This window comes from Antedon bifida, chromosome 2 (genome assembly GCF_963402885.1).
Source record: "Antedon bifida chromosome 2, ecAntBifi1.1, whole genome shotgun sequence".
Classification (NCBI taxonomy): domain Eukaryota; kingdom Metazoa; phylum Echinodermata; class Crinoidea; order Comatulida; family Antedonidae; genus Antedon; species Antedon bifida.
Window position 1 is genome coordinate 7,257,049 of NC_136227.1, and position 27,850 is coordinate 7,284,898.

Below are 27,850 nucleotides of genomic sequence, written 5' to 3' on the forward strand. Positions count from 1 at the left end.
AGAGACCCTATATTGGAAATAATGTATGTGTGGTGAAAATGTGGGTTCATAGAGATATAATAAATATCCCTGTGCACCCTCGATCATCCATAAGGAACATTTTATGGATTTGCCCAAATTAACCCAAGGGCCGGTCGTTCTCCATGGATGGACATTAAGCCCCATAATGGAAATATAAGAGGTGACACTGTGATTTCATATAGACAGGCGCGGCCCATGGAATAAAGCTGCCTGTGCACTCTCGATCCTTAAGGAACACTTACGGATTTGCCCAAATTAACCCAAGGGCCGGTCCTCCATGGATGGACATTAAGTCCCATAATGGAAATATAATGGGTGACACTGTGGGTTCATATAGACAGGCGGGGCCCATGGAATAAAGCTGCCTGTGCACTCTCGATCCTTAAGGAACACTTATGGATTTGCCAAAATTAACCCCCCAAAGGCCGGTCCTCCAGGGATGGACATTAAGCCCCATAATGGAAATATAAGGGGTGACAATGTGGGTTTATATAGACAGGCACCATGGAATAAAGCTGCCTGTGCACTCTCGATCCTTAAGGAACCGATTTGGATTTTGCCTAAAATGAAACAACAGCAGGTCATCTATTTAGACCCTTCTGTGTTTCTCTACTGTATGTTCAGTTCTACATTTGGCCCCTGTATCGGATCAATGCACTTGGCTACATAAGTTACTGTGTAAGAAATATATCAGGTAACTAAAACTGTAGGTTCCAATATTAAGCCATGGGAAAAGCCTGTCTGTGCACCCTCAATCCTTTTAAAAGGAACCCATATGGATTTGCCAAAATGAACCAAGGGTAACTTCTGAATTCTCTATGAACCGTACATTCCGTTGGAGATACATGGCTACCTGATTGAAATTGCTCAAATGTTTCTGAAAGACATTGTACTGTATAGTAGTAGTATTCCCCTTCCACACCTCTTTGCATTAAATCCGCCCGATAGGCTCTTATGTACAGGATTTCAAAGCAATAATCACACTTGTATTTTTCAAGCAGTATAATCTATTAAATTGAATAAAAATATCTATTATAAACAATTTGCCGTTAGAAATCTCTATGCCATGTCGTTATTTAGATGAGAAAAACAGGTCAAAGGTTAAAATTACAGAAAAATAGTGTTTCAGTCACTTTTTGAAAAAAATGTTGCATTATTGCAAGTATAAACATATATATTGTGAACAATTTGATACCAAAATTGGCTCCTTACGACAAATATTTATTAATTTATGTTTTTATAACCTTATTCAATTATGTCAAAGGTTAATAACCACACTTCCGGTCATTTTCAAGCAATATCATCTGTTACACTGAATATAAATGTATATCTTGGGAACAATATGCTTCTATTTTTAATTCTCTCCGACCTGCCGTTACTTAGATATAGCAAAAAGAGGTCAAAGGTCAAAATTGCTAAAAATGGGGTTTCCGGTCAATTTTACAAAGAAAGTTCTGTTAGAGCTAATATATACATATACATTGTGAACAATTTGACACCAAAATTATCTCACTAGGTCCAGAATTTCCAGAGATATAGGCATGTTTTTATATTGGTCAATTTTGAACTTTGACCCCTTATATCTCGAAAACGCTTCCTATCCTGATCGATTACCTTCCATATTCGTAATCTACGGAAAATTCTGGTCTAGAAAAGTTGGATGGCAATTTGTCCCCTTTCGGGTGGTGATATCCCCCCTCCTGCCACCGGACTATATTGGTGGTATGATAAAAATGTCTATGCTCAAACTCTGAACACACCATGAAATAAGTTCTACATAACAAATACAAGTTTGTCTTTCTATTCTTTTATTCATCATTCTGTCTAACGTAAATAACACTACTCTTACAAACGTACACAGCATTATCAATAGTCACACGTAATCGATTGCTGATTGGTCAGTAATAAACCAATCAATTCATTGAACGTTTTTTAAACATTGTATTGTTCATGTGACTTTTGTTCCAAGACTCAAAATATCAATTATAATTAATAACATAATTAAAACAATATTTGTAAATTTATTTGATGATAACCTTAATAAAAACATTAAAAATAACTTTAAAAATAAGTACAGTATAAAATAACAGTTATTGTTCTAATTAAAGTACTTTCATAAATGAAAATAAAACTATTAAATTGTGAAAATTAAAAACAAAACAATTCATTTAACTTCAATGATATGTATAACAATACTTTCTCAATTACAATTAATACTCAACATTATTTCAGCAAGCAGTGTAAAAAATGAAAACAAAAACTTATTATGCAAAATAGTATTTTGTAAGGCTTCACACACTGCATATTCATGAGCTCGTTACACAGCTGCTTATGTATGGGTGGGTTTATGCAAATTAGTTCTGACTTTTGACCAAATATCCTAAATTATAGGTATAAGTTTTTGGTTTAGTAGGTGGTATGTTTAGGAAAATCCATGAAACATTAAACAATATATGCAAACTCGCATTTAAGCAGTACCAATGAATATTCATAATTAACACCTAATTTGAATATTCATAGATACCTTGCTGACAGTGGGGGTGTGTTCAGTTTCCCATAGTTGCTATGCAACAAAAAGCATTCAAGCGCAACCATCTATATAAACAAACTATGTTCTAAAAATACTAAATAAAACACTCACAATTTACTTAAAATACAAAATTTACAACTCTACTGAAGATAGAAGAAAAGGACAGATGTTTGAAAGTTCCCAAATAAATTGTATTATTGAAGCAAAAAACACAAACATCCACTACAAACAACTGTTCCCTATTATTAAAAATTCATATAATAACTATAATAATTAATATCATTAATAATACTATAATTTTGCTTAATACTAGAATTCAGGAAAAAGAGACATGTTAAAGGTACAACTTAAAGGTAAGGTTAAAAATTCCTTTTACTGTGTACTCTGAAATCTGATTCTGTAAAACATTACAACAGCCTAAAGGTGGCCGTTGATCAAAATTCTATCCCTCAGAATAACGTGACATAAAGGTAGGCATCACACTGCATGACTGAAAGAATCGCAAGAAGCTTACTTAAATAAATAAACTTGACAATTGTTTGTTGTGAAGATAACTGTCAGAAAGTGTTTTGTATCTTTATAAGAAATAAGCATTAAATAATGTTCTCTTTGTTTAATTGTTTTAAAGTTATTGCATAGGATTTTAATAAGAACCTTTAATTAAGCAATTTATATTCAAAATTTCTATCAACAATTTATAAAAAAATATTTTACTTTACAAGAAATACATACTCTACATTTAATTTGTTTCTATCTATACTTTGGCCAAAATCTCATTCTAATTTAAAAGAAAATAATGGTATAATTAGGGTGGAACAGGGGTTTGGGTGTGTACCTACAGTATCATGATGTGACTTGCCAATTAAGCATACAACTATCATAACAAATATCAAAACTGTGAAAGTGATGCGGCACAAATGGTGGACAGAAATGACGAATGACAAAGTAAACTGAATTTAGAGGAATTAACTATCAATACTTGCTAAAGCTCTGTCTACAAAGTGTGATGTGCCCAAATATGGTAGTGATATGACATCATAATGTCCATATATAGCCACATCACTTTTTTTTTTTACATAAAGTGTAGACAGGGCTTAAGAAGAATTACTGTTTAGATGTTCTTTCTCCAAAACATATATATACACTGAATATTTGAACCCCGATTTTGAGACATACAAGGGGTAATACAGTCAACCCCTTGCGGGACACGCCTCTTAAATTTGTACACAGAACACAAGGAAGTAACCACAGTAAGTTAGTCGACCAATCCTGATGCGACAGATCATCTGAACTGTCGCTTGTGTTGCATTTCACTTATATTGTACCTTTGTCATCAAAGTGGGAACTAAGTTTTAAGGTGACACTTTGTTGGGTCCCTTAATAGAGGTTTTTGCAAAGTGCAACATATTTCAAATTCAAAGTGTCCAATATCTAAATATTTAAGATTAAAATGTATATACAATTTGGTAGATTTGTGTGTTTAACAATGATATTGAAATTAGATTTAAAAAATTAATAATTCATTTTTTAACTAAAGTGCAAGACTATAAAAAATGTGATTAAATTGATTAATATTTCATTGTCAATGATATGCTAAAATCTGTCATAATAATAGATAACTAATACCTCAAAATACAAGTATTTTACTGTGACATCAATCAATTATTTTTCAATAATATAAGGCAAATCCATAAAAAAGACACATTCAAAATGTTTTTTACACATCAGTAAAAAATAGTAGGCACAAACATTATTGTAAGATCTAAATATAATAATAATCATAATAGAACCGGTGCAACTGGTATGAAGTGGTTCTTATATGTTACAGTACTGTTTAGCAATAATAATTATCTGTTATCGACTGATGAATGACGACCTATTTTGTTCAGCTGCATGTTCACTTGTTTAGAGATCTGCTTGGTGTCATAGAATGACCAAGGGTGCCTCTTGGAGAACGCATACCTATGAAAAAAATATTAGACATGTTAAATTTGATTCCTAAAATAACAAATCATATAATAGTGGATGAATGTTTGTTGAATCACAGCCACACAATTGTGTGTTCAATGAGATGTTATGATGTCAGAATTGAATTGCAATGAATCCAACACATTCCACCATACCGAATGAATAATGTGTCACAAGAATGAACGAGTAATTATTTATATCTTGCAAGACATAACATAGCATGCAATAACTAAGGATAGATTTATACTAAACAGAATACAATAATTTTGGTATTACAGTCAAATCTTCTCAAACTGGGCATCACAATACAGTAGAACCTTTCAGGACCCAAAACAATTTACACTTAGTAGGGCTGTCCCAAATGAGAACAAGTTTTCATACAGTTCCTGAGTCTCTTCAAATTGTATGAAATAAAAAGAAAACTGGCCAGTTCAGAATTATGCAGTTTTTGGAGAGTTGACTGTATTACACTGAAATACTAAAACTAATATTTTACTCAAACAAGCAGATACCCATACCTCTAGCTGGGGTGGATGTGGCCTGGGCAGGCAACTGCACCGGTGAGGCACTTCGAGTGCGCCTTGAGGCATTCAGACTGACAGGGGGTGATGCCCCACCGTAGCCAGAGTATCCCATAGATTCATCCAGTTTACGTGTTTCATGCTCAAGGAGTAAGGGGTCAAGTGTTGGGTCACGTGAAACGTTGTGCAAAGAATCACCTAGAAAAGAAGCAACATTGAAAGCAAGCTTAGAAACAAAAAGGATCACACACTACTACAATTTGACAACTAGCTGTAATAAAGAATAACTAGTGTGCCAAAAATCAAAGGTCAAAGTTTCAATGTAAAATTCTCATTTCAGACAATACATTTTATTTTTGGTTCTTAGTGGGTAAAATTGGAATTTAATGGCACCTCAAACCCTCAAAAAATGGCATTACACAATTGTGGAAATAGGTCGACATGGACTGTATGCGAACCATCTATGAGCTTTGTAGATAAGCATATTGCATATGTCACATTCTAAGGCTCAAAATGTATTTAATCAATGAGAAGTAAGCTACATTTTGGGTAACTCAATTAATTAAAATGAATGTTGAATCCACAGAAATCGGGAAAGTTTTGCTATAGTAAAAAGTAACTTGTAAACCAGTTTTTTAAATTTTCAACTAGGAAATTTCTAGTTTGCTAGGGTGAATTTCAAGCCCTGCATTCTAGCTCTAATAAAAACCATCACCATGGAAGGAAGTGGGTGGGGAGAGCACGTAATATTAATCATAACAAATCCTTACTTAGCATATTCCTTAAATCTTGTATTTCATCATGGTTCTTTGCAGTGCGTGTAATATACTGTTGTCGTTTACGCATTTCTTTACTAAGCTGATCCTTCAGTGTTGATACCTGCTCCTCTAGGCCCTTCACTCGTTGTCGGTGTGCTCGTTCACGGGTCTCCAGGGTGCGCTCAGCTTGCACTTGAGCTCCGCGAAGCCGGTCTGTCTCCATCTCCATCTCTTGTCGATGCCTGGTGGTTAGATCTATCAAGCTGAAAGCAAATGACAGTATGTATGATATAATGTAATTATTCATTAAATATTTTGACGATAACTCTAAACAGTAATTTTTGTTTTGAATTTTAATCATTTTAACAGTATTTTAACAGTATTTTTTTAAAATTGGCATTTTAGCATTTATGCAATTTGATTTTATTGTCTTAATTATGCCAAGCAAAACCAATCGGACAAATAAAATTTTATGAATCTTGTATCTTACTTTGGTTGTAGATTTATGCCATTTACACTAGCAAACTTTAGTTTGTAAACTTGACCTAAAGCCCTGTCCACACCATCAAACTTTATGTGACAACAAAATGTGATTTGCACATATACGGATATGGTGATGTCATATCACTACCATATTTGGGCATATCACTACCATATTTAGGCACATCACACTTTTTTGATCAAACTAGTTTGATAGTGTAGACAGAGCTTTGCTCTGAGTTTGGCAAGAAAAGTTTACTGTTGTAGACCAGTTGACACTTTTCTGCAAACCGCAATAGTTAGGCAGTGCACCTCATGACAAAGTAGTTTGCTGAGGTTTAAGTTGTTATCAAGGTGGAAATGTATTAACAAAGTGTTTGTCAGATCAATTCTTACCGTGTGGCATGCTGTTGTTCAGTTTCTGCCAGTGAGCTCTGCAGTGTCTGAACTTGACGGTTCAAATCTGTGTTCTCTTGTTCTAGGCCTGACAATGTCTTATCCAGCATACCTTTCTCAGAGGATACACGCATTACAGCCTCATCAATGTTGATCTTCTCACGCTCAACCTATGTCGAATAAATAAATGTAAAAAATAATTAATTTGGGAAGTTGACAACTACCGTATACATAATGACAAAAAATGCTTATTTACAAAAAAAGTGTGACTTGCACTTACATTCCTGTACTACCCTACTACTACGCCCTACAACCCCAATTTTAAAACTAGAGACTATACAGCAGAAATAATATCAACAAGATTTATTTAAAATGATCTAACCTTGTCTAACGTCTTCTTAAGGGCATTTTTGTCTTTCTCAAGACGACCGGCGTTTCTTTCTATTCCGCGCTTCTCTGATTCCAAGTTGGCATACGCCCTCTGGAGTGTAACAATGTGCTCTTGGAAACCTCGTTTTTCATCTTGTAATTTACGGATTGTTTGCATGGCGCCCTCTTCAGATTCTTGTCTCTGTTTCAAAAGCTGAAATTAAAAACAATTTTAACTTGTCAGAAGTTTTCCATACTTTGACTTAACTTTACTGCATACTCAGAAAATTGAGAACATCTTCTGAAAAAAATGCAAATAATTGCAAGTTGCGATTTGAACCCACAACCTAATCACTACTAGCCTGGTGATTCCTCAAGACCACAAAGCTTCCGCTGATGGATAGGGTTACATTCGGTCACAAAGAAGCTGACAATTTTCAGTTATTTAGTTATATATTTGAAATCAACTAATTTCATTATATTTTTTTCATTAATAAATTTGCTATTTTAAATTCTTGAACCCATACCTGCTGTGAATTTCGGACTTGAGCCTCGACCTCAGAGTGTCGCACCTCAAGGTCAGAGTTATCATTCTGAATTGCCTGAAGTCTCTCCATCAATTGATGGTTTTGTTTCTTTGTGTCTGATACAGTTTGCCTAAAACAGAAAACAATGAAAAACTATTAGTTGGATTCATTTTTATGTCTACACTGGACAACATAAAATGTACTGTCTCATCAAGTTGGGGCGAGTGACAGAGGCACACCACAGCCATAAAATTAGCACAGATTCAAGATTCTTCTCAACCATAGTCTTCTCGGATAAGGACTTAAAACTGAAGGCCCAGTGTACACATCTGACTTGTGTGCACTTTGATGAACATAGTGCATATTTCGGAAAAATAAGGGTGTATATTTGTCAATGTCAGCACCTGTTGTTAATTAGATGCTGCACTGTGGCTGATGTATGTCTGTGGAGGGCTTGTATAGGGCCAAATCCCAATTGCCTCAATTGAAGATCAATAATATAAAACAAAACAAAGTAGCATCCTTTTTACCGAAGTAAATGTATAACACCTCAAACTCTTAAGAAATCTGTTTTGAAGTGGAGGAATTCTAGAAAGGACACTCATATGATTGGAATATTGATCAACTCACCTTGCAGCATCCAGTCTTTCCTGTAGAACTCGTCTGTCATGTTCGCTGCTGGTCAATGACTGCTGTACCTGTTGGATCTTATCCTGAAGTTGGTTTGATGTGGATGTGCTATCATTAAGTGACATTGAAAGAGATTGTACCTACCAAAAAAAGACAGAAATAAAGAATTAATTAAGTTATTAGGTAATTAATTATTATGATACAGTAATACTAAAATATAACTAGATTCTAACAAAAAATAAAACTTCTGTCAACTAAAATCAAATTTTGTTATATCTTATCCCATTCATTCACCACCTGATACACTTTATTAATCAGTACTTCCATAAATGAATGACTAGTTGAGAGCAGGAGTGTTGGTTTGATCAAACCCAGTACTGTTTTTATCTCGAGACTCCAGAAGGCAGGAGGAAAATAGGATATTAAAACAATGTGGAGGCAGACAGTGGAAAAAGTTATTGGGAAAGAATCTTGAAACAAAGCATAACTTGTGGCCAAAGAACAGTGGGAAAATAGACCAAGTTAAGGGTTTCCCTTAACCTTAAATCTTTTGTGAATACCACTTAAGTGAAACCCCTATTTTTTCTTGATTTAAGGGAAATTCTTAGGATTTAAGGGAAAAATCTCACTTAAGTGTGATTGGTGAATACGGCCACAGGTTCACTTGAGACGAAAACTTGCAACATTATGGGAAAAAGGGCCCAGAGAGGATAGGTAGGTTGGCAAGTATGCATAAACCAGGATGGTTTATCAAAATCTAGCTAATTCTGATTTTGTATGTTATTTTGTGATTTACTAAATTAGTTTGCAAAATTATATGATAACAAGTTAAGTTTAAACCCTAACCTTATCTTTAAGAGAGCTTTCTCCCTCCTCAGTTTTTGCCAATGACGTGGAGAGTCTGTCAACAGTAAGCTGTAGCGATGTTCTCTTGCTCTCAAGATCTTGTATCTGTCTCATCAAGGAATCCATTCGCTCTTTAAGAACCTATCAAAAAAACAAAAATAAATAATATTGATTAAAATCATTGATAAACAAAGATATTTTGTAAAAAAAGAAATGATATAAAGATATTTTAAAGTATGCACGAGGTATTGGTCACATCCGATACATTTAATTGAAATGTTATTTTATTTACTGGCAATCCTCTACATCCGACGACTATTTTCCCCTTTATTTTAATAAGCCCACATACATACAGTTAAATAAAGAAATTTAACATATACATAACATATACCAAGAATTGTGCTAATAAAACAAGTTGGAGGAGAAATATTTGATATAAAACTCCTGTAAATCTGGTATTCGGAATGTATTTCTAATGGTAACAAATACATTTTTGACATTTCGGACGTCAAGAAAAGTTTGGTTTTGTAGGAGTTTCCAGTTCTAGAAAATTCGGTATTTGGAGAGTTGAATGTAATAATGGATAATTAAGACGGCATTAACCTGGTTCTCTGTGACTTGATCATTCATTGATAGCTGCATTCTTTGAAGATCTCCTTCCAGAGCTCTGCGCTTCAACTCCAGTTGAGTTCCACGGTTGTCAGACTCCTCCAGCATCTGCCTAAGCTGCTGCTTCTCGCTGTCCAGTCGCTGCTCATTCTGTTTCATTTTGTTAACCTTATCGTTCAAAACTCGTTTGTCACCTTCTGCTGCTTGTAGCGATCGTTCAAGAACGCTGGTCTTTTCTTGAGCGCCACGACGTTCACGCTCCATTCTCTTGATGGTCTCCTCTTGGAGCATGAGTGCAGTTTGAGCGCTACTCAGACGGCCATCAGCTCCTCTCTTTCCTTCCTCGGTTTCCCCAAGTGATTTCTGCATATGTTGCATGCGCATTTCAAGACGCCCTCTATCCTGTTCTAGGTTACTTATGTCTTGATTTAAACTCTTAATCTTTCCATAGGCTTCATCCTAAAAATAATATAATTAAATAACAATATTAATAGATAGAATTATAGTTATTTTATAAATTCTAATTTTAAATTGTTGTATGTCATTGCCTTGTTAAATTGTATTTTTGTGAGGGCCCCTAATGATCAGCTTTGGCTGGATGGACCACCCTCGTAAAATGTAATAATGTGATGATAAATATTTTTTCAATTTTTTTTTTTTGGAGTTAAAAACAACTACTGCAAAGCAATAACAGTAGTAAAACTGTTATTTCCAATTGAGAAACACAATTACTGAATAAAACAATATAGTAAAACACCTACCCTATCTCTCTCAGTATCTTTGAGCTGCTGAGAGAAATCTCGCAAAGCAATACGGAGAGTCTCGGGGTCGATATCAGCAACAAGTTGTTCAAGACGATTCGGGGACATACTGCGACCGGGGCTACGAGAACGGTCAGGTGATCCGGTAGTCGGTATCGGGCTACCACGTCCATCTGTGGTTGTAGTGAATGTGTTGTCAAAACCTGGTATAAAGATCGTTAGTATTATTACACCACAACCATAAGCCATGCATTAATAATGAAGTAAAATTTTAATGAGTGAAAACAAATATTACATGATAAAAATGAATAGGCAGTGATAATTAATTTTCACACAAGCATCAATCAAAACAAGATTGAATTGGATTCAATAACGCTTATAATAATATTTAAAAAATAAATCTTTGTTGATAGCAAATTTTTAAAAATCATTCAGGACATTTCCTCTCAAACATTTTGGAATTTAGGGTATACGCAAAATCTAACACTACTCAATCTTTTTGTTTCATAGTAGAGCATCGTAACTCTAGCAAATAGTGCAAAATAATATGTATTCAAAATATGCAGTGATTTTGATATATAACAATGCACCACACTGTGAAACAATGGTGTGCATGCTGTTAAACATTAAATCAATAAATACACACAATTTGGAAGTTGGGGTATTTGCAAAAGTTATCACAACTTTTTCATAAGGTATTTTAATCTTTTTGCTCCATAGTAGAGCATCAAGTAGGAATATAAATTTCGGTAATTTTAATAAAACTCAATTTTCATGCAATTATATATGTCGTCATAGAGGCATGCAAATATTATAATTCATTTTACATGATAAAAATGGTTTTTTTTAGATAAAACAATTGTAACATGCAACATGCAGAAAGAATAAAGATATAAATGTATGTATGTCTGAAATACATACTGTATTTCAATTTCATTCAAAATATTCATATAGTTGATATAAAAATGATACATTTTTATGGTAATTATCAGTAGTTTACTAATTATAATAAATTCAAATAATAATAATTTTTTTCTCAAAATGATTTTAAATTTCCAAGTTATCAAAATAAAAATAAATATACTAATGTAAATTAATTGACAATAAGAAAAGCTAAAAGCAACACATCACATCATTCAACAGGCTTATTTTAACGAAAAACATTTTACTTAAAATCATTCAAATTTTAAAATATATATATATATATAACATCAAATGATGTAGTTATGAATAGTGAAAGTAATTTTTAATATTTTAGTTTTTGTAATTAAAATATTGGTAACAATCTTTAAATTCTAACCTTTAACTGGAGACTTTCCTCGTCTCCTAATAGGGCTAGGGCTTCTGGTTCGGTAAGGGCTAGGAGAACGGCCAGCAGCACCAATACCAAGTGTCCTCCTTAGAGTGGAGTACAAACTGCCTAACTTGAACTCTGTTTCCTTCTTGGATCCTGGAAAAAGAAGTAAAATCAAAATGTGAACTCAATAAAGAGGTCAGAGGTCGATAACTAATCAACAAACAAATGTTCAGAAAGAATGGCACCAACATTGTTCTTTTCCAAATTAAGCAATAAAGATACTGTCAACTTTGACAAATTAATAATGATTTTTGAGTAATAATTTCAAATTGGATAAAAAATGAAGTGACGAGCAGTGATGATAAGTGAACACATCACGATTTTACGTTTAATGTCGCTTTACCTTCAATCTGTGCTAACTGTGCTTCTAAGCCGTTTATACGACCCTCCGCCGCACTAAGTTTCAACTTCACTTCACCGAATTCACCACCGAGTCCATCCAAAGCCAATTCACTGTTTCGTAGACGTTCCTGAATTTTGCGTTCCTTCATGCTAGCTTCGTCTAAAGCAGCGTGGAACTGCTTTTCACGTAAGCGGACTTCTTCGTTAAAATCATTCAGTTTTCTCTTCAGGTTTTGTACCTCTTTACGTGCACCTTCACGACCTGTTTCTGTCTCCATGACCTAAATAGACAACAAATAAAAAATTTCAAATATTGGATGCAATCAAATAAAATGTATTATTATACTTCCACAAGAAATTTTTACTTTTCCAATCTCCCAAGATATTTTACTTTCTTTGGAGACTGGTATAATGAACTGGAAAATTTATTTAGATATTTATTAAAAACAACAAATAATAGCATACTTTTTGCTTGAGACTAAATATCTCTCGTCTGTGATCTTCAATGACCTCATTATCATGCACAACTTTCCCTTGTAAATCTTTGTTTTCTTTGGCTTTCTTTGTTCGGTCAGCCTCTAGAGTTTTCACCTAAACAAAATATGTAATTTTATTAACTTTGTGTTGGGTGGCATATTACAAACAAATTGAAAGAGTTACATGAAATAAACGATGTCTATGCATTGTAGAATTGGTAATATAGTGGAGTTGTAGTTTGGTGATTATCGTGCTTGCCTTCCTATCCCAAGGTCCAGGATTCAATCAAGAGTCAATTCAAACCAGAGTTGTAACTCACAACTTTTTCTATTCTACTCAAAGCCTCTAATGAGTTTAAAAAAAGCATGATAAATTATAAAATAGTTTATCCATCCTGTAATTGGCAAGTTGCTTGCTGTTGAATGGGTATGAAAATAATAAACATATTTGTAAATATATGCCAATTACTCACCTGTCTTCTAAGTTCTTGCAACTCGCGTCTCGCTTCTAATCTAGATTTCTCAACTTCTCGTAGACTTGCTCGTAGATTTACTGCTTCGTTCTGTATACTATCCTTATCTTTATCAAGAACTGGTGTAAAACAAAAAGACTGAACATTAAAATATGCTTATGATGTCAATATCAATTGTAATGTTACTATCTTATATTAAAAAATTGAGGGTCATATAGCACCCTGTAAAAATGTGTTACAGAGAGAGAAGTGTGCCCACAAGCATAGTGTAGAAAAGCCAAGGACTTTTCAACAACAATTCTGTATTTTACAATTAACTCTCCCACCTTTTGACTGAATGTATAGGCTAGCTGTAGGCCTAGGCAAGCTGACTGAATGCACAGGCTGGCTGTAGGCCTAGGCTGACTGAATGGGGTATTCGACTGAATGTATAGGTTGGCTGTTACTAGGCCTAGGCCGACTGAATGCATAGGCTGGCTGTAGGAATAGACAAAATCTTAGACTATTGTAACAGTAGTTTCTTTTCAGGTGTAAATAAAACTTACTTTCAAGTTTTTGATTTTTTTCATCAACGCTTCTGTTTAGTATTATCCTATCACTTTCAATTTTCTTGATTTTGTTTCTATGCTCTTCATTGGACATTTGTATCGCTTCTTTTGCTAACACCTCATCGTTAAGTTGACGTTTTAAGTCCATTGATTCTTTTCGCAATAACTCGCGGCCTTCATCAGCTGTAAAAAAACATCACGATAATTATTATTTAAAATGATGATTATAAAATCAATTTTCTAAATTAATATATAAAAAATGTTAATCAAATATCAATTTAGATTTTTATTGATATAATGTAATTCACCTATTTCATAAATGGTTGTCGAATTAAGAGTTAAACTAATATCTCCCTTTAAAAAAAAATGTATTTATATATAAATTTATGTTTATTAATGGAATAAAATCAAAACCATAAAAAAATGTATTTATATATCAGTTTATGGGTTATTATTGGAATAAAATCAAAACCATGTTAAAATTATGGTTTAAAAGGTTATCTGTTGTTGTCATACCTTCTCTGATCTTTCGATGGGCTTCTATTAGATCTCGTCTGACCCCATCGCGACCTTCCTCAACCATCTTCAGTTGAGTCTTAAGCTCAGATACCTCTCTCATTAACCCTTCCTTCACCTTTTGTAGATCTTTTATCTGGTTGCTCAATTCCTTTGCTTCTTTCTCACGTTCATCCCTACCAATAAACAAAGCAAAATAATTATTTTATTGACTTGCTGACTAAAATTATGAATATTTGTTTGGAATTTTATTGTCTGTCAAATCAAATAGTCACTAGAATTACACTTTTTTTTTAAATAAGTAATACATACTATTTCTATTTTACATTAACAGGACATCAGCAAAGTTCAAAGGTCACTTTACTTCTTCAAAAAATACTTACATAGCTTCCTCAAATTTAGAGGTCAGATCTTTGAGCTCTTCATGGGCAGCTGTGATGGCATTCTACAATGTAAAAAGCAAATTGCAAAAAGGTAATAAGAGATGCGCCTAGTATATAGAGGCAACACTGTCTAACCAAACCAATCCACTCACTAAAGGAATTAGTCTTAAAATTTGTCAACATACCTTGTCTTGTTCGGCTCTGGCAAATGACTCTCGTTTTAGTCGATCCATTTCCATCGATGCGTTGACAAGCTCTCGCTGAGCATTGCTCAGTTTCTCAGCTACCTGGTTCTTATCTTGTTGAGCGATTGAGAGAGCCTGAAAATAACACGGTTAAATGTTGTTATTTCAAAGTATATATTTTACTAAATTCAGGAAATCTTTTAAGTAAAATATATTATGAGGAAAACTTGTTCACGAAATAGTAACAGCCACTCTCGGATGTACAATCACTCAAAAACACACTAGATGATACAAATAGCTTAACAACTATATTTTATTTACTCTTTAACCTGTTCATTGCAATGACTATCTCATAAACTTCTATATTGGAACATAACAAACTAAAATCATATATTAATGTAGTACAAAATGGAATTACTGCAGTAGCTGCAGTAGAAAAATTCTGATGTCATCCCTAGAGGGATTATTGCTAACAATATACTACAAACAATATTAACATTATTTGTACAGAAAACTAATTTGTTGCAAACAGTTTGACAAGGAAAAATCAATAACCTGCTGTTTACTGTTCTCTGCCATCAGAAGACTCTCATCACGGTCCTTCTGTAGGTTGGATATTTCTTCCGTTAGATTCTCTTTCTCAAGCTCGAACTCGGATTGCATCTCCTCCTTCTCCTTAGCGGCTTCCTCAATCAGCTTTTCTTTCTCCTCGTTGAACTCTTTGCTGATTCGATCCTGAATTAATTGGAAACAATTTTATTAACATTACGCACATTTGCTATCAAGAGCGCTGATCTGTTTTGCATATCAGCAATTGAGGATTATACACCAGGCATTGAAGAGTAGCCAAACAAAACTTCTAACAGGGTTTTTCTAACAATACATGTACTGCACAAGTAAAAGGAAGTCTTATTTCATGTTTTTTTTACACATTTGAGTGTGAACCATGCAGTATAAATTCATGTGCTATAGTTCTCTACGCAAGATTTGAACACTGTGTTAGAAATAGACAGCAGACTAGTTTAACAATGTAGGCCTACTATAATTTTGATTTACAATAACATTGTGTCATTTTTACAGCAACTCTGATTCAAGATGCACAGTGCAAAGGTTGATGGCCTAAGAATATATATTTAATGTTGCCGGTTGCTCAAAACTTGTGATGATAGAATTGTGCCATAATAAGCCTACCTTTTCTCTAGCTAGGCCATCGACCTCATCTTCATGAGCTTCTTCCTGCTGCTTGGCCACCATCTGAGCGTCGTTCTCCATCTGAGCAATTGCCTGGTTAAGCATCTCAATATCACGTTCGCTCTTTGCGCTCAGGATCTCAATTTCTTTGTTTACACGAGCAAGGTCAACTAAAATGTAAACAAAGGATTATTTATTAATCATCTAATTAACATAAAATTAATAATATGTCAATAAAGCTGCTCTTAAACAATATTTACTTAATATAACAGTATTTAATCTGAGATGAAATCAATACATTGAAATCCCTGTTTTGAGGCACCCCCATTTAGGGGACACGCCTATCAAGTGGACACTTTCCAAATAGAAAAAATTAGACAATAATGAATTAACACTAACACCCCTATTTAGAGACATCCCTATAAAGGGGACACTTTGTTGGATCTCCAAGGTGTCCCCTTAATAGGGGTTCTACTGTAATATAGATTAGATTTTAGACAAGTTTGTATTAAGTTCAGCATGTATAACATCAACTGGTTCACATCAAAGAAAATTAGATTTTAATTTCAATATTTCAATGTATAATGCCAGTTTACATTAAAACCATTGACATAACTTCCAGGAGGGGGCTTGCTCACAATAAAGCAAACATAGTTCATTAACATATTTCACAGTATATGTGCTGGTTCACACTAGTATAAACTAGATGCATTTGTATACTTCAAGCTGCAAATAAGGTGCATATTACATACTTCCAAGGGCTGGTTCACACTAGAAAAATAAAAATATTTACCTGTAAGCGCTTCTTTTGAAAGTTGTAGCTCTTGAACGTCTGCTTCAAGTTGTTCTTTACGATTCTCAAGCTTGACGGCAGTCTGCTGCATCTCATAGAGGGCAGTCTCTAGGCTCTCTTTGTCGCTACTCAACGCTGCAATTACCTGAAAGATACGATGAAAAAAATATAATTCTTGATTCTAAAACATTGTTCTTAAAATAATTTGGTATTAGACAAAAAAAAAATGGAACATTAAAAAATATATAATTAACATTTGAATAAAGATCATCATTAAAGAATAGTATTTGTGTTATGTTAGTATAGTTTAAAATTAAATATTTAATTTATATACAAAAAATCAGGTGATTTTCAGCCGATAATAATATCCTAGATTTATATAGCGCCTAATGTTGTGAAACTTCTAAGCGCTGCACATACTAAAAACAGATTTAGTAAAAGTACTGGACACTAGATAACTGATGAAAACCAATTTTTTTAATAATTTATTTAAAATAGTAAAATTAATAAATACATTTCTGTATTATTTATTACGTATGTATTTTATATTGCTTGAAGGTATAGAAAGGTTTAAGAGCTTTTAATATGGACTTTAACCACTAATACCTGGTGGTTACAATTCTCAAAATAATAAGTCCAAAGTTTAATTTCAAGAAATTGTTCTAAAAAATAATGTTAGTCAACCCGAGTTAACATATTAATTATATTAAATGTTAAATGTTAAATTCCATCACCAATAGCAGATAGCTTCCCTGTAAATGCAAAAGCAAATACTATTTAAATCCACCTCTACCTTAGAGGAAGCACTCTGGTGTGCATAAAAGCTACTCTCTAGATGTATTTTATCACTCCAAAGCAATCGCTCTCTCTACATGCAAAATTTTTTTTTTTTATCTCTCTTCAATGAAGCATTAAATTCTTCTCATTTTAAATTCGCGATTTTATTGATCTGAATAAAGCTCTGTCTACACTATCAAACTTTATGTGACAATATAATGTCATGTGCCCATATATGGACACATATGGATGATGTCATATCACTACCATATTTGGGCACATCACACTAAGTTTGATAGTGTGGACAGAGCTTAAGGCTTTCTGAAAAATAGCTTCCAAAAAGCAGATTGAGCATATTTGTTGGAGAAGTATGTATTACAAATCTGTATTATAGTAATCCTAATAATGTTTGTGTTTATTTCAGCAAAACAGCAAATCAAATAACCAATAACATGACAAAAATAACTAAAACCAGCCCTAAAAATATTGTTTAGGTTCAGTTAGCATGACTCAGTAGAACAATTAATACTTTTAAGTCTCAGATATTGAACGTAATTGAAACAAAACTTACAATTTTTTATAAATAACTCGATAAGTTGAGGGTGTTTATTTAATTGAAACAAAATCAATATCTTAAAGACTGAACCAACTTACCTCAGACTGAGCACGGTTCTCACGTTCCGAAGCAGTCAGCTGGACTATGAGACTTGCTTTCTCCTTTGTGAGATCTTCTTTCTCTCGGGCAACTCTCACAACAGTGCTTCCTTGTCTCTCCAGTTCACGGCGGGATTGCAGCAACTCCTCGGCAAGACTCTTCTTTTGGCGACCAAGCTAATTAGTAACAAAAATGTAGAGTACAGTTTCAGTTTAGGCTGGTAAATATATTATTTGTACAAATGAAAATAAACAAAACACATGTATGCTCGTTTCAAGTGGCTGAAAAGATAAGTCTGATCAAAAACAAACAAATACTACCAAACGTTTGTCAACAAGACTTACCACAGCCAAGCTATCTTGCAGATCAGTCTTTTGTTTCATCATCATTGTAAACTCCTCTTCCAGACGCTCTTTACTCTGTTCCGCAAGGTTTAGACTCTGATCCAGACCCATCTTCTCTGTCTCTGTATCCATCTTTTCGTTCTCAACTCTGACAAGCTCTTCTCGGATGCTGGACTTCTCTTGCTCAAGTTCACCTTTCTCAGACAATAAAGAAGCCTTCTCACTTTCCATCTATTGTAAATACATGTACAGTTATCATTTTTTTTGTGTATTATATTTTTTATTTATTCCTTTCAGTGATACATAAAAAGGGAGCACTGAGGAGAGACAAGAGCTGGCAAAACAACTATCGCCAAATGGTGTGTCTCTCTAAAAGAAGAGTAGAACCCTTCTTTGGAGCACTGCTAGTCAGAAGAGACCTCTATTAAATAGACTCTTGGTCATGAAACAAGAGGAAATATATGGCCTATTCAGAAGACACCTCTATAAAGCTGTCCACACTATCAAAGTAGTTTGACAGAAAGTGTGATGTGCCCAAATATGGTAGTGATATGACATCATCATGTCCATATATGGGCACATCACATTTTTTGTCACATAAACTTTGATAGTGTAGACAGAGCTTTAAGGGGATACTTTGTTAGAAGTTCTAACTGTATTTAAATTATTAAATTAAAAAAAAAAAATAACTACCATCATGATAATCTTGTTGAGCTCAATCTTATCTTGGCCTAGGCCTTCATTCAGTGCTTGCATCTTAATCAATGCATCCTTCAGCCTAGACTCCTCGGTCTTAAGCCTGTTCATATTCAGCTGCAACTCAGCACGGTGGCTTTCCACCTGTGAAAGTGCTTCATCTGCAACGTTAAAGAAATGCACAGTAAGTGATCATGAGCTTAAGAACTAAGGATTAGACTTCTAATAATTAACCAAGTTGAATTTGGAAATTGGTTTTAATATGTCAATAACCTTTAATAACTGGCTAATTGTAACATAATAAAATACCTTTTCTACTTAAGAATTATGAAATGCATGTACAAAGGTCAAGTGTTGTTAAATATTGACATGGCAAACACTATGAGGCAGATTCTATACTGTATTGATCACAACAATATTTACTAATAACAATAAGTGGCCAGGGGGAAAATGCGGTATAAAGACCTAGGCTGGAGCCTTAGGCCTAAGTAAACAGTGAGACTGCTAACATTGATGTTCAGTTTTGAGAGAGTAAATGTTATTACTATATATTATCTCAGACCACAGTGTTGATGTTGTTTAGTATAAATAACTGTCAGATGTCTATTGCAATATATAGCACTGGTTTTCTAATAGTAATAGTATTAGTAAATAGTATTACTTACTGATCTCTGCTTTTTCTTGTTCTAAGACTTCTTTCTCGAGAATAGCTTTATTGAATGCTTCTTTGAGAGCAACAATCTCTTCTTTCAAGGAGGAGTTCTTGCTTTCAACTTGATCAATTAACTTGTGACTGTCACATAAAAAGGAATATTTATTTATTTTAAAGAGTAGTTAGGATCTCTATGTTAAATAAATAAAACATAGTATAAGAATTAATTGGGAAAAAACAAAGACTAGATTCCACATACCTTCTTTCAATTTCCTTCTTCTGTCTTTCCATATCCTTGTCCCGATCTTCATTCTCATCCTCCAGATTGTCTCTTTGTCGCTGCAGTTCAGAGTTGGCAGCTTGTAGCCGTTCACACTCCAAGTTCAAGGCTTCAATTTGATCATTGAGCGAGGCTCTCAGGTTCTCAAGAGCTGATTTTTCACTGAAAACAAAAAGATTAATTTTTTGATAAGCTGAAATTCTATCCGCACAACACCACACTTGACTGGTAAAACATCATCACTCTCACATAGCATGACAGAAAAATATAAACTGAAATTGTTCCATTTTACAGAAAATAATATGTAATATTATTTGGCAGGAGGTCTGACCAATATGATCATGTTTGTTGCCTGTATAAATATTTCAGATAGGAAACCATACCTGTTTATTATTGGAAAACAGCAACACAGAAAATGGCGTAACTTAAATTTAAAATACCCATAAATTCTTTAACTCTAAAATTTAGTAATATTTACCTTCCTGTAGCTTCCAGAGAGTTTCTCAATCTATCACGATCTCTTCGGATGTCCTCAGCTTGTCGTTTAGCAGACTCAAGTTCCTCATTTAGTGCCATGTTCTGTCGTTCTTGCTGACGTTGGTCATTCTCCGCCTTTTCAAGATGTTTCTTGAGTACTTCTCCTTGGTCTTTGGATGAGATCAATTTCGCTCTTAATTCCTGCACTTGTAGCTGGCGCTTTTGCAGGGCAGCCTGCACGGCAGAGAATGTTGACTCAGCAAACTGTGGCGAGCCTGGACGTCCTGGAGAAGGAGCGTTCCTAGAAGGTGAACGAGAGTGTCTTGATGGTGACAATGATCTACCACTCCGAAGAAGTCGTGATGGAGACGGTGACCTCATCGGGGTGGACCAGGCGTATGGAGTCGGGAAAGTTATCTCGCCATCATCTTTAGCATTCTCTACCAAGGTTGTATCTTCCGCATCTTGAATGACAGCTTGTGCAATGTCACGGAGGGCGGTGTGTAAAGCTTCACACTCCTCTCGTAGCCCTTGCATGTTCTCACCATCAGGGAAATCTTTGCTGGATTCAGTCTTTCCAGAATCATCATTGCCTTTGTTCATTGTGTGAACTAAGTTGTCTTTCTCAGCTATCTGGATCTTATATTTCTCATTCATCACAGTCAACTCGTTAATTCTAAAAAAAAGTATGAAATCAAAGAATGATGGTTACCAACAATCAAACATTTGTAGAAATAAATCTTATATTTTAAACATTCTTTTTGGTAATTGAGCAATAGAAATAAGCAGATTAATTATAATTGCAAGGTAATATATTGCATTTTACACAGTAGTAAAGAATTTGGAAAATTAGGGACATTAAAGAAATGTGTGTGAATTGAAATGGGAGGGAAGGGTTCTACTGCAGTAACTACATACACTTTTGTTTACTGCAGTAACACATGACTTTGTTTCAATGTAATAGTCAATGCAATAACCAGTGTGCATTATTATCCAAAGAAAAGCTTGATGAATTATGTAGTTACTGCATTAACTGCAGTAAAATAATGTTGACATGGTTCCTAATAACACAGTACTGTCTCATTGCGATAGTAAACATTAACCAACCTTGAATTAAGATCAGCTCGCTCAGCCTCAAACTTAGCTTGTAAGTCCATGTTGTCTTTAACCTTTTCTCGTAATTGAGTCTCCAATGCAAGACGATCAGAGCGTTCTTTCTCAGCGTTCGCACCACTGGTCAGTTCAGACGATCGGATGTTTGACCCAAGGTTGAGACAAGCAGTTTGCATGTTACGTGAAGTACGATTTAAGTCAGATCTCATGTGAGAAATATCCCTACAAATTGTGTAAAAATATAATTTTATGGAAACAGTCACAAAATGTTTAACAAAAATTGTTTATTTCTGGAAAAAATGCACTAATATAGTTGTAGAAATATAGACCTAAAATAAGGAAAGGGAAATAATTATCTATTTCATGAAGAACTGTATTATAGGGCATTTAGTAAAGATGTATTGTCACCCAAAAAGTTTGTTTCAGGTAAATACTGTGTGACAAATGGCATATTCAACAAAAACTTTTTAACTATTTTTTCAGGGGGGACAACAAATCTTAAATTTCATTCATTCAATCTTTTATTTTGGAATCTCTGGTCTATAGTATAAAGTAAGATTACATAGATTAAATATAAATGAATTAAAAATAAACAACACTACTAATTACCACTCATCTCAGGATGGCATTCTACCTGGAGAAGATCTTTGACTTATAAGACGTTGTCTATAATCTTTCAGACTTATAATAATTGAAATAAGCTCACAGTTTATTGGTTTATTACATACTGTATTCACTTATTCAACAAACTCTTGTCACGCTAGAGGCAAGTCAAATAAATGCGAGTGAATGCAAACAATAGGTAGAATAGGTAAAATAAGTAGATACAATTATTAAATTGTTTACTGTAAACTCAAAACTGTCAATTGGTACATAATTATTGTTATTAAGTGACACCCACACAATTTTATTATTCAAAAATTTGCAAATAATACTCCACATAAATAATTTAATTCAACAAGCTCAGACAATCAAATTTAATTTAACAAGCTCAGACAATCAAAGCAAATTTAAACATAGACATCTTTTTAACGCGACACTAATAAAACTCATCATTTGGCTTTGCGAAACAAACAAAAAATGATTTATTCGAGGAACTGGTACTTACCGTTCGGTTGCCGATTTCATCTCACTGAATGACCGTCTGAATCCAACGACTGAACGCCACAACGATAGGAGTCGTGCATGTTCGTTGTTGAAATACTCATTAAACGACTGCAAGAATAGGATTGATTATGTCGTAAATAAATGCAATTTATAAATTCATTAAAAAACAATATGATATTGCGTACTATTATTAAATGCATCTAGGAAACTACTTGAAATTGCCGTCAATATTAGTTCAATTGAAAAGATATAAACTTGATGATGCAGCAGTTTCATAATTACTGTAGCAAACTAACTGACATCAGATGTATTGTCCTCAAAATATTCACAAAATTCAATTTTAAAAATTAATCTAAAAATTATGTGAATAACAACATTACATTAGAGTATTACAAAATGTTGTGATTTTATTTTAAAGTATTGATCAATATGTAAAAAAAAATATGATTTTTACATAAAACAAAGAGTGGCTTGCAGATATATTGAGCATTCTTTGTTTTATATTTTGTTGCTATACAGTATTATTTCATATTATTGATATAACAGTAAACAAATATGTTTATGTTAAGGAAATGTTAATGACATACTATATCATTTTAAAAATAGAGGCCTACACTAATTTCTATGATGACTTATGATAAATTTATGATTGAGGCAAGTTAATTTTATTCATTTCTTAAAATTGTATTAATTTTTTTAATTATAATTTTTTTTAATCAATCTTAAATAAACATGCACACGGTTAATTTGAATTTTCCTTTATTTGCATCAGGTTTTACAGTTAATTATGTGACAGCATAGAATTTTATACTTTTAAAAAATTGCAATCAATATTTTGATGAAAGTACACTTTCATAAATATTATGATAAAATATGTAGACTTTATGTTTAAGTACTGTCAATATAAAACCGTAATTATTATGTAAATAATCATGCCTTTATAACAATAAAATGTATAAAAGTCAATAATCAAATGCTATTCAGGAAGGAACCAGCAAATAAGTAAAATGCCCATAACGCAACAATGTATTGATCGCTCTGGGCTGCATCGTTATTTTTAATAATGGCAACAATAATTTGTTTCTAATATCGTTTCCAGGGACTCAAATTACACTGTTATGGAATAATTAGTTGATGGTATCTAGAACATGTTGGAATAAAAAGTTGCAATCAAATTTAATACAGTAACAGAATGTAACAAGACACAATGGAGAAAAACATTAAAGTATGGATAATATTTTACAGAAATAACTGTACTATAGTAACAGTAAATCACTACCATATTTGGGAATATCACTACCATATTTGACACACTTTTTTTGTCAAACTAGTTTGATAGTGTAGACACAGCTTAAGTTAGTACAATAACACTTTACAGAAATATTGCAGTAAAGTCTGTACTATAATTAGTATTTAGTAATAGTACAGAAACTATATTATTTTATAGAAAGTTTATAGCAAAATTATAATAATGTATAAAAGATAACATAAATAATATTTGACTAAAAACCAAAACTTGATATTTTGTTCTTTGCAACTGAGTGGACTGAATTAATACATGTTCACCCAGCGCTGGTGTATTACTCACCCTTTCCTCTGATCTCCACTCAGACTCTTTCGTCTCCAACTCATCACGTGCCTTTGCCCAGTCTTGCGTCAACTTGTTGATGTCTTGAGTGAGATTCTGATTGGCCGCAGTTGCTTGGTCCAACTGTTCACGCAACATCGAGTTGACGTGTGCCAGGCTGGCACTTCTCTGCTGCTCTTCTTCGAGTTTAATAAGTGCATTTTCTAAATCTGAACTATGTTCTTGCTCAGTCATGCGTAGCCGAGCTTCTGTGCTCTCCAGACGAGACTTCAGATCATCAGTGGTTGAACGAAGCTACATGAACAAAATCATTTATTTATTTTAATCATGGTGTTTACTGTTATTGGTAGGGTGGCAAGTCTAATACTTGGTTTCCACTAGAGACACAATACAAGGACGTAAGCGCAACATAAGTGATGAATCCAGTGTGGCGTAACGCAGAGGCCCGTGGCCCTCCAATGCTGAAAGCACCAGGCGTTTTTAGCCTTTTCAACATTTTAATGCCTGTTTTTTCCTCTTGGCATTACTTAGAGGCCCCCATAAGCTCCTGGGTTTAGCCAGTGAGCGCTCATAGAATCATTCAAACTCTCATTTACTACTGGTCAACTCGATTGTGTTGAGTCTACGTCCTTGCTTTGCCTCTCTAGTGGGAACAAAGTTTAAGAATTTGGAAATATAGTATTGCAATCAGCCACAGGAATAAAAAATGGCACTTACCGATGCAGCATTATCAGACTCTGACAAGCTCTTGTCTTGTACCTGCGCTTCAAGTTCTCCACACTTTCGTTTATACTGAAGGACCTTTAAAAATTTTTTTTTTAAATGAAATGAATTTAGTATTGAAAATTATAACAATGACTTATGTAACAAGACAACACTTTGAAAATGTTACGAATTTTAAATCTTTAGTACAGTATATTGTAAAAATAGAAAGTTTTTTGCAAAATGTGTATGCAATTTTAATACAGTAACCATTAGTCATTAGCCATTTTCAATGTCAATTATTATAATCTCCAGTTGTTTTTAAATATCTTCTATCCAATAACAAGCTAATTCAAATAACACTGTCTTTTAAATCTAAGGTTGATACACTTAAGCCTTTTAGAAATTAGAAATATGATTAAAATGATGAAAAGTAATGCACTTTATTAGGACATATAAAATTGCGATTGGCACTATGGCAACCAATCCATATTGTTTGCTAGTTTGCTATTAATTAGACAACAGATAGTCATCTTTTTCTGATTGTTGAGTGCATTTAAATGCCAGCTTTGGGGAAAACAATTTTTCGTATAGCTAATAATTATTATAAATTGTTTTTAATAGTTTTCATAAATAATGTTTGATAATCTTCAAATTGTGTCTGTTTGGAAACACTTATTTACAAATTCACAACAATAATTCATTTCTTTTGCTGTGGTATTGGTCTCAAAACACTAATTATGAAAAATGTTAGTACTGGTAACAATATGTGTACAGGGCTATCCGGCTACTGATGGTATTATTCTCTATACTGTATGCAACAGCAGAAAAATAAAATGGTGACTCTACTCTACTGTAGCTAAGTATGTAGTAATTGGAAAGAGTGTGCAGAACACTAAAGGTAAGTCTATTCCGTGCCTAGCTTTTACCTGGATAAACTAATATTGGCCCTTCTCTCTCAACTGAGAGAATAAAAAAAAAGTTGTTGAAACATCCCTACCCAGCAATGGAACAGTCAACACCTCTGTAGAAGGAACATAACATTCCACCATCATCATTTCTGGGAGAAAGGGCTACTGTTGGTTTAACCAGGTAAATGGCACTCATAGACAACCAAAACCACTGTTGATTTGTTTATACCTTTGCCTGCAGTTTTTGAACGAGCTGGGCCTGTCTTTGCTGGCCATCCTGATACGCCTGCAACTTGCGTTTGTAGTTTGAATGTTCCTCTTCTAGCTTTCGACGCAGTTCAATATTCTGGCCAACCAGACTCTTGTTTTGTTCTTCACGTTCTCGATCGTTCACATCAGATTTAAACGACTGTTCAAGCTGGAAATGAAAGAAAAAGTAATATCAGTATCAAAATATTCAGAAAGGCCAAGAGAAACTGAAACTACAAAACAAGAACTAGTAATTTCATTATATATAATTACTGCAGTTGAAAGCATTTCTCACATCTACTCTGGTCCGGCTCCGGCAAATAAAACTGAACCACAATTGTTTCGTTTTCACGACACTCTACACGGCTATGCACCAATCATGGTGCGTCATGAAAACAAGGTTTGATTCTAAACATTTTTAAATCAAGTTTTGTGTTAAAAATTTAAAATGTAAAATGAATTATGGCAGGTAAAACAAAAACAGTATGATGATGACCTGATGAGTCACAGTTAAAAATAACATTACAGACAACCTTTATTTTGACATAGAAACTTTAGTAGTTAAAGTAAATGTATACTGTATTTCAGTAATTGTCTTTTAAGTGCAATTCTAAGATATCATTCTGTGAATTTACACAAACCAAAAGTTATGTAAAAAAAATAATTATGGTTGTGTGTTGGGATGCTCCCAATTGAGGGCAGGGTTCATGGAATGTACCATTATCTGATAGGGGTATTAAATAAAATTGTATATTATATTTGAGTATAGCTCTCTTCTCGTAGAGAATAGATCAAAGTCAGTTTATCCAGGTAAGCTAGACATGAAATAGACTATGACTAAATCCTGTTGTTTGGGTTCATGACAACAGATACTGTAGTAACATGTTTGCAAAGTGTATCTTCAGCTCTAATACTTGAAAGAGGGTTACTATACTGACAATTATAGTTACTATAACTATATTAGGAGGTGTACAGTACAATATGCCAAGGTGGACTTATTGTTCCCAGGTCTGTATCAGGTGACCGGAAACATGACAACACAAATAGTTCAATAAAATTGGTAGCGTCTCCCTCTTGTAGATGACAATGATAATATTGATTATGCAAATGAGCGGATCAATGCATCGTATCTTATTTACAGCTCTTCTTCTATGCAAAAGTTCAAATTACAATGTGTATTTTCTATTCTAATTTAAAATCTATAATATAAAGTTTTTTTCAAATTAGTTTTTTAAATTATACTTGTAGTATAGCCTTGTTTAAAACTTTATATAATAAAAAATATTTATAATAATATTAATTGTATTGGGGAAAATAAAGCATTCTATCTATCCAATCAGAACATTTTCTATGATTATTAATTTTCAAGAAGTGTCCTAAAGAAATTAAACTTCTAAAGCATTGCTCTGTGTCTGAACACACATTTAATTTCTCTGAAGTTTATAATTTTATCTTGCTATCTCTACAGCATTGTACTGTACAGTCACTAATATAATATGCCATAAATCCATTGGTGTGAACATAGCCTTAATGTTAACAAATCATGTACAATACAATGTGTACAGTACTTCAAGGTTTGTTTTCACACTAAAGCGTTAACTCAATGTTAAGCTGACAAT

The 27,850-nt window shown here is 33.6% G+C and overlaps 1 protein-coding gene across 2 annotated transcripts in view; it reads right to left on the minus strand.

Moving 5' to 3' along the window:
* Positions 1-1,812: 1,812 nt before the first annotated feature.
* The window catches only part of LOC144836049 (uncharacterized), a 33,865-nt gene continuing 7,827 nt past the window's right edge, over positions 1,813-27,850 (minus strand). The window contains exons 3-34 of one of the 2 annotated variants that reach the window (XM_078691222.1): positions 26,212-26,400; positions 25,087-25,170; positions 24,370-24,663; positions 22,783-22,889; positions 21,669-21,896; positions 20,563-21,237; positions 20,064-20,246; positions 19,818-19,945; positions 19,150-19,313; positions 18,457-18,687; positions 18,112-18,288; positions 16,681-16,825; positions 15,888-16,057; positions 15,252-15,431; positions 14,697-14,831; positions 14,512-14,573; positions 14,129-14,304; positions 13,610-13,795; positions 13,065-13,183; positions 12,581-12,706; positions 12,117-12,396; positions 11,717-11,866; positions 10,417-10,589; positions 9,650-10,114; positions 9,047-9,187; positions 8,201-8,340; positions 7,571-7,700; positions 7,057-7,257; positions 6,675-6,844; positions 5,811-6,061; positions 5,038-5,238; positions 1,813-4,513 (exon numbers count right to left, since the gene is read on the minus strand). In XM_078691222.1, coding sequence (XP_078547348.1) covers positions 4,449-4,513; positions 5,038-5,238; positions 5,811-6,061; positions 6,675-6,844; positions 7,057-7,257; positions 7,571-7,700; positions 8,201-8,340; positions 9,047-9,187; positions 9,650-10,114; positions 10,417-10,589; positions 11,717-11,866; positions 12,117-12,396; positions 12,581-12,706; positions 13,065-13,183; positions 13,610-13,795; positions 14,129-14,304; positions 14,512-14,573; positions 14,697-14,831; positions 15,252-15,431; positions 15,888-16,057; positions 16,681-16,825; positions 18,112-18,288; positions 18,457-18,687; positions 19,150-19,313; positions 19,818-19,945; positions 20,064-20,246; positions 20,563-21,237; positions 21,669-21,896; positions 22,783-22,889; positions 24,370-24,663; positions 25,087-25,170; positions 26,212-26,400 — 6,126 coding nt within the window. In that variant the 3' untranslated portion in view covers positions 1,813-4,448. Of the gene's footprint in view, positions 4,514-5,037; positions 5,239-5,810; positions 6,062-6,674; positions 6,845-7,056; positions 7,258-7,570; positions 7,701-8,200; positions 8,341-9,046; positions 9,188-9,649; positions 10,115-10,416; positions 10,620-11,716; positions 11,867-12,116; positions 12,397-12,580; positions 12,707-13,064; positions 13,184-13,609; positions 13,796-14,128; positions 14,305-14,511; positions 14,574-14,696; positions 14,832-15,251; positions 15,432-15,887; positions 16,058-16,680; positions 16,826-18,111; positions 18,289-18,456; positions 18,688-19,149; positions 19,314-19,817; positions 19,946-20,063; positions 20,247-20,562; positions 21,238-21,668; positions 21,897-22,782; positions 22,890-24,369; positions 24,664-25,086; positions 25,171-26,211; positions 26,401-27,850 lie in introns of both variants that reach the window. The other variant, XM_078691221.1, reaches the window with a different exon arrangement.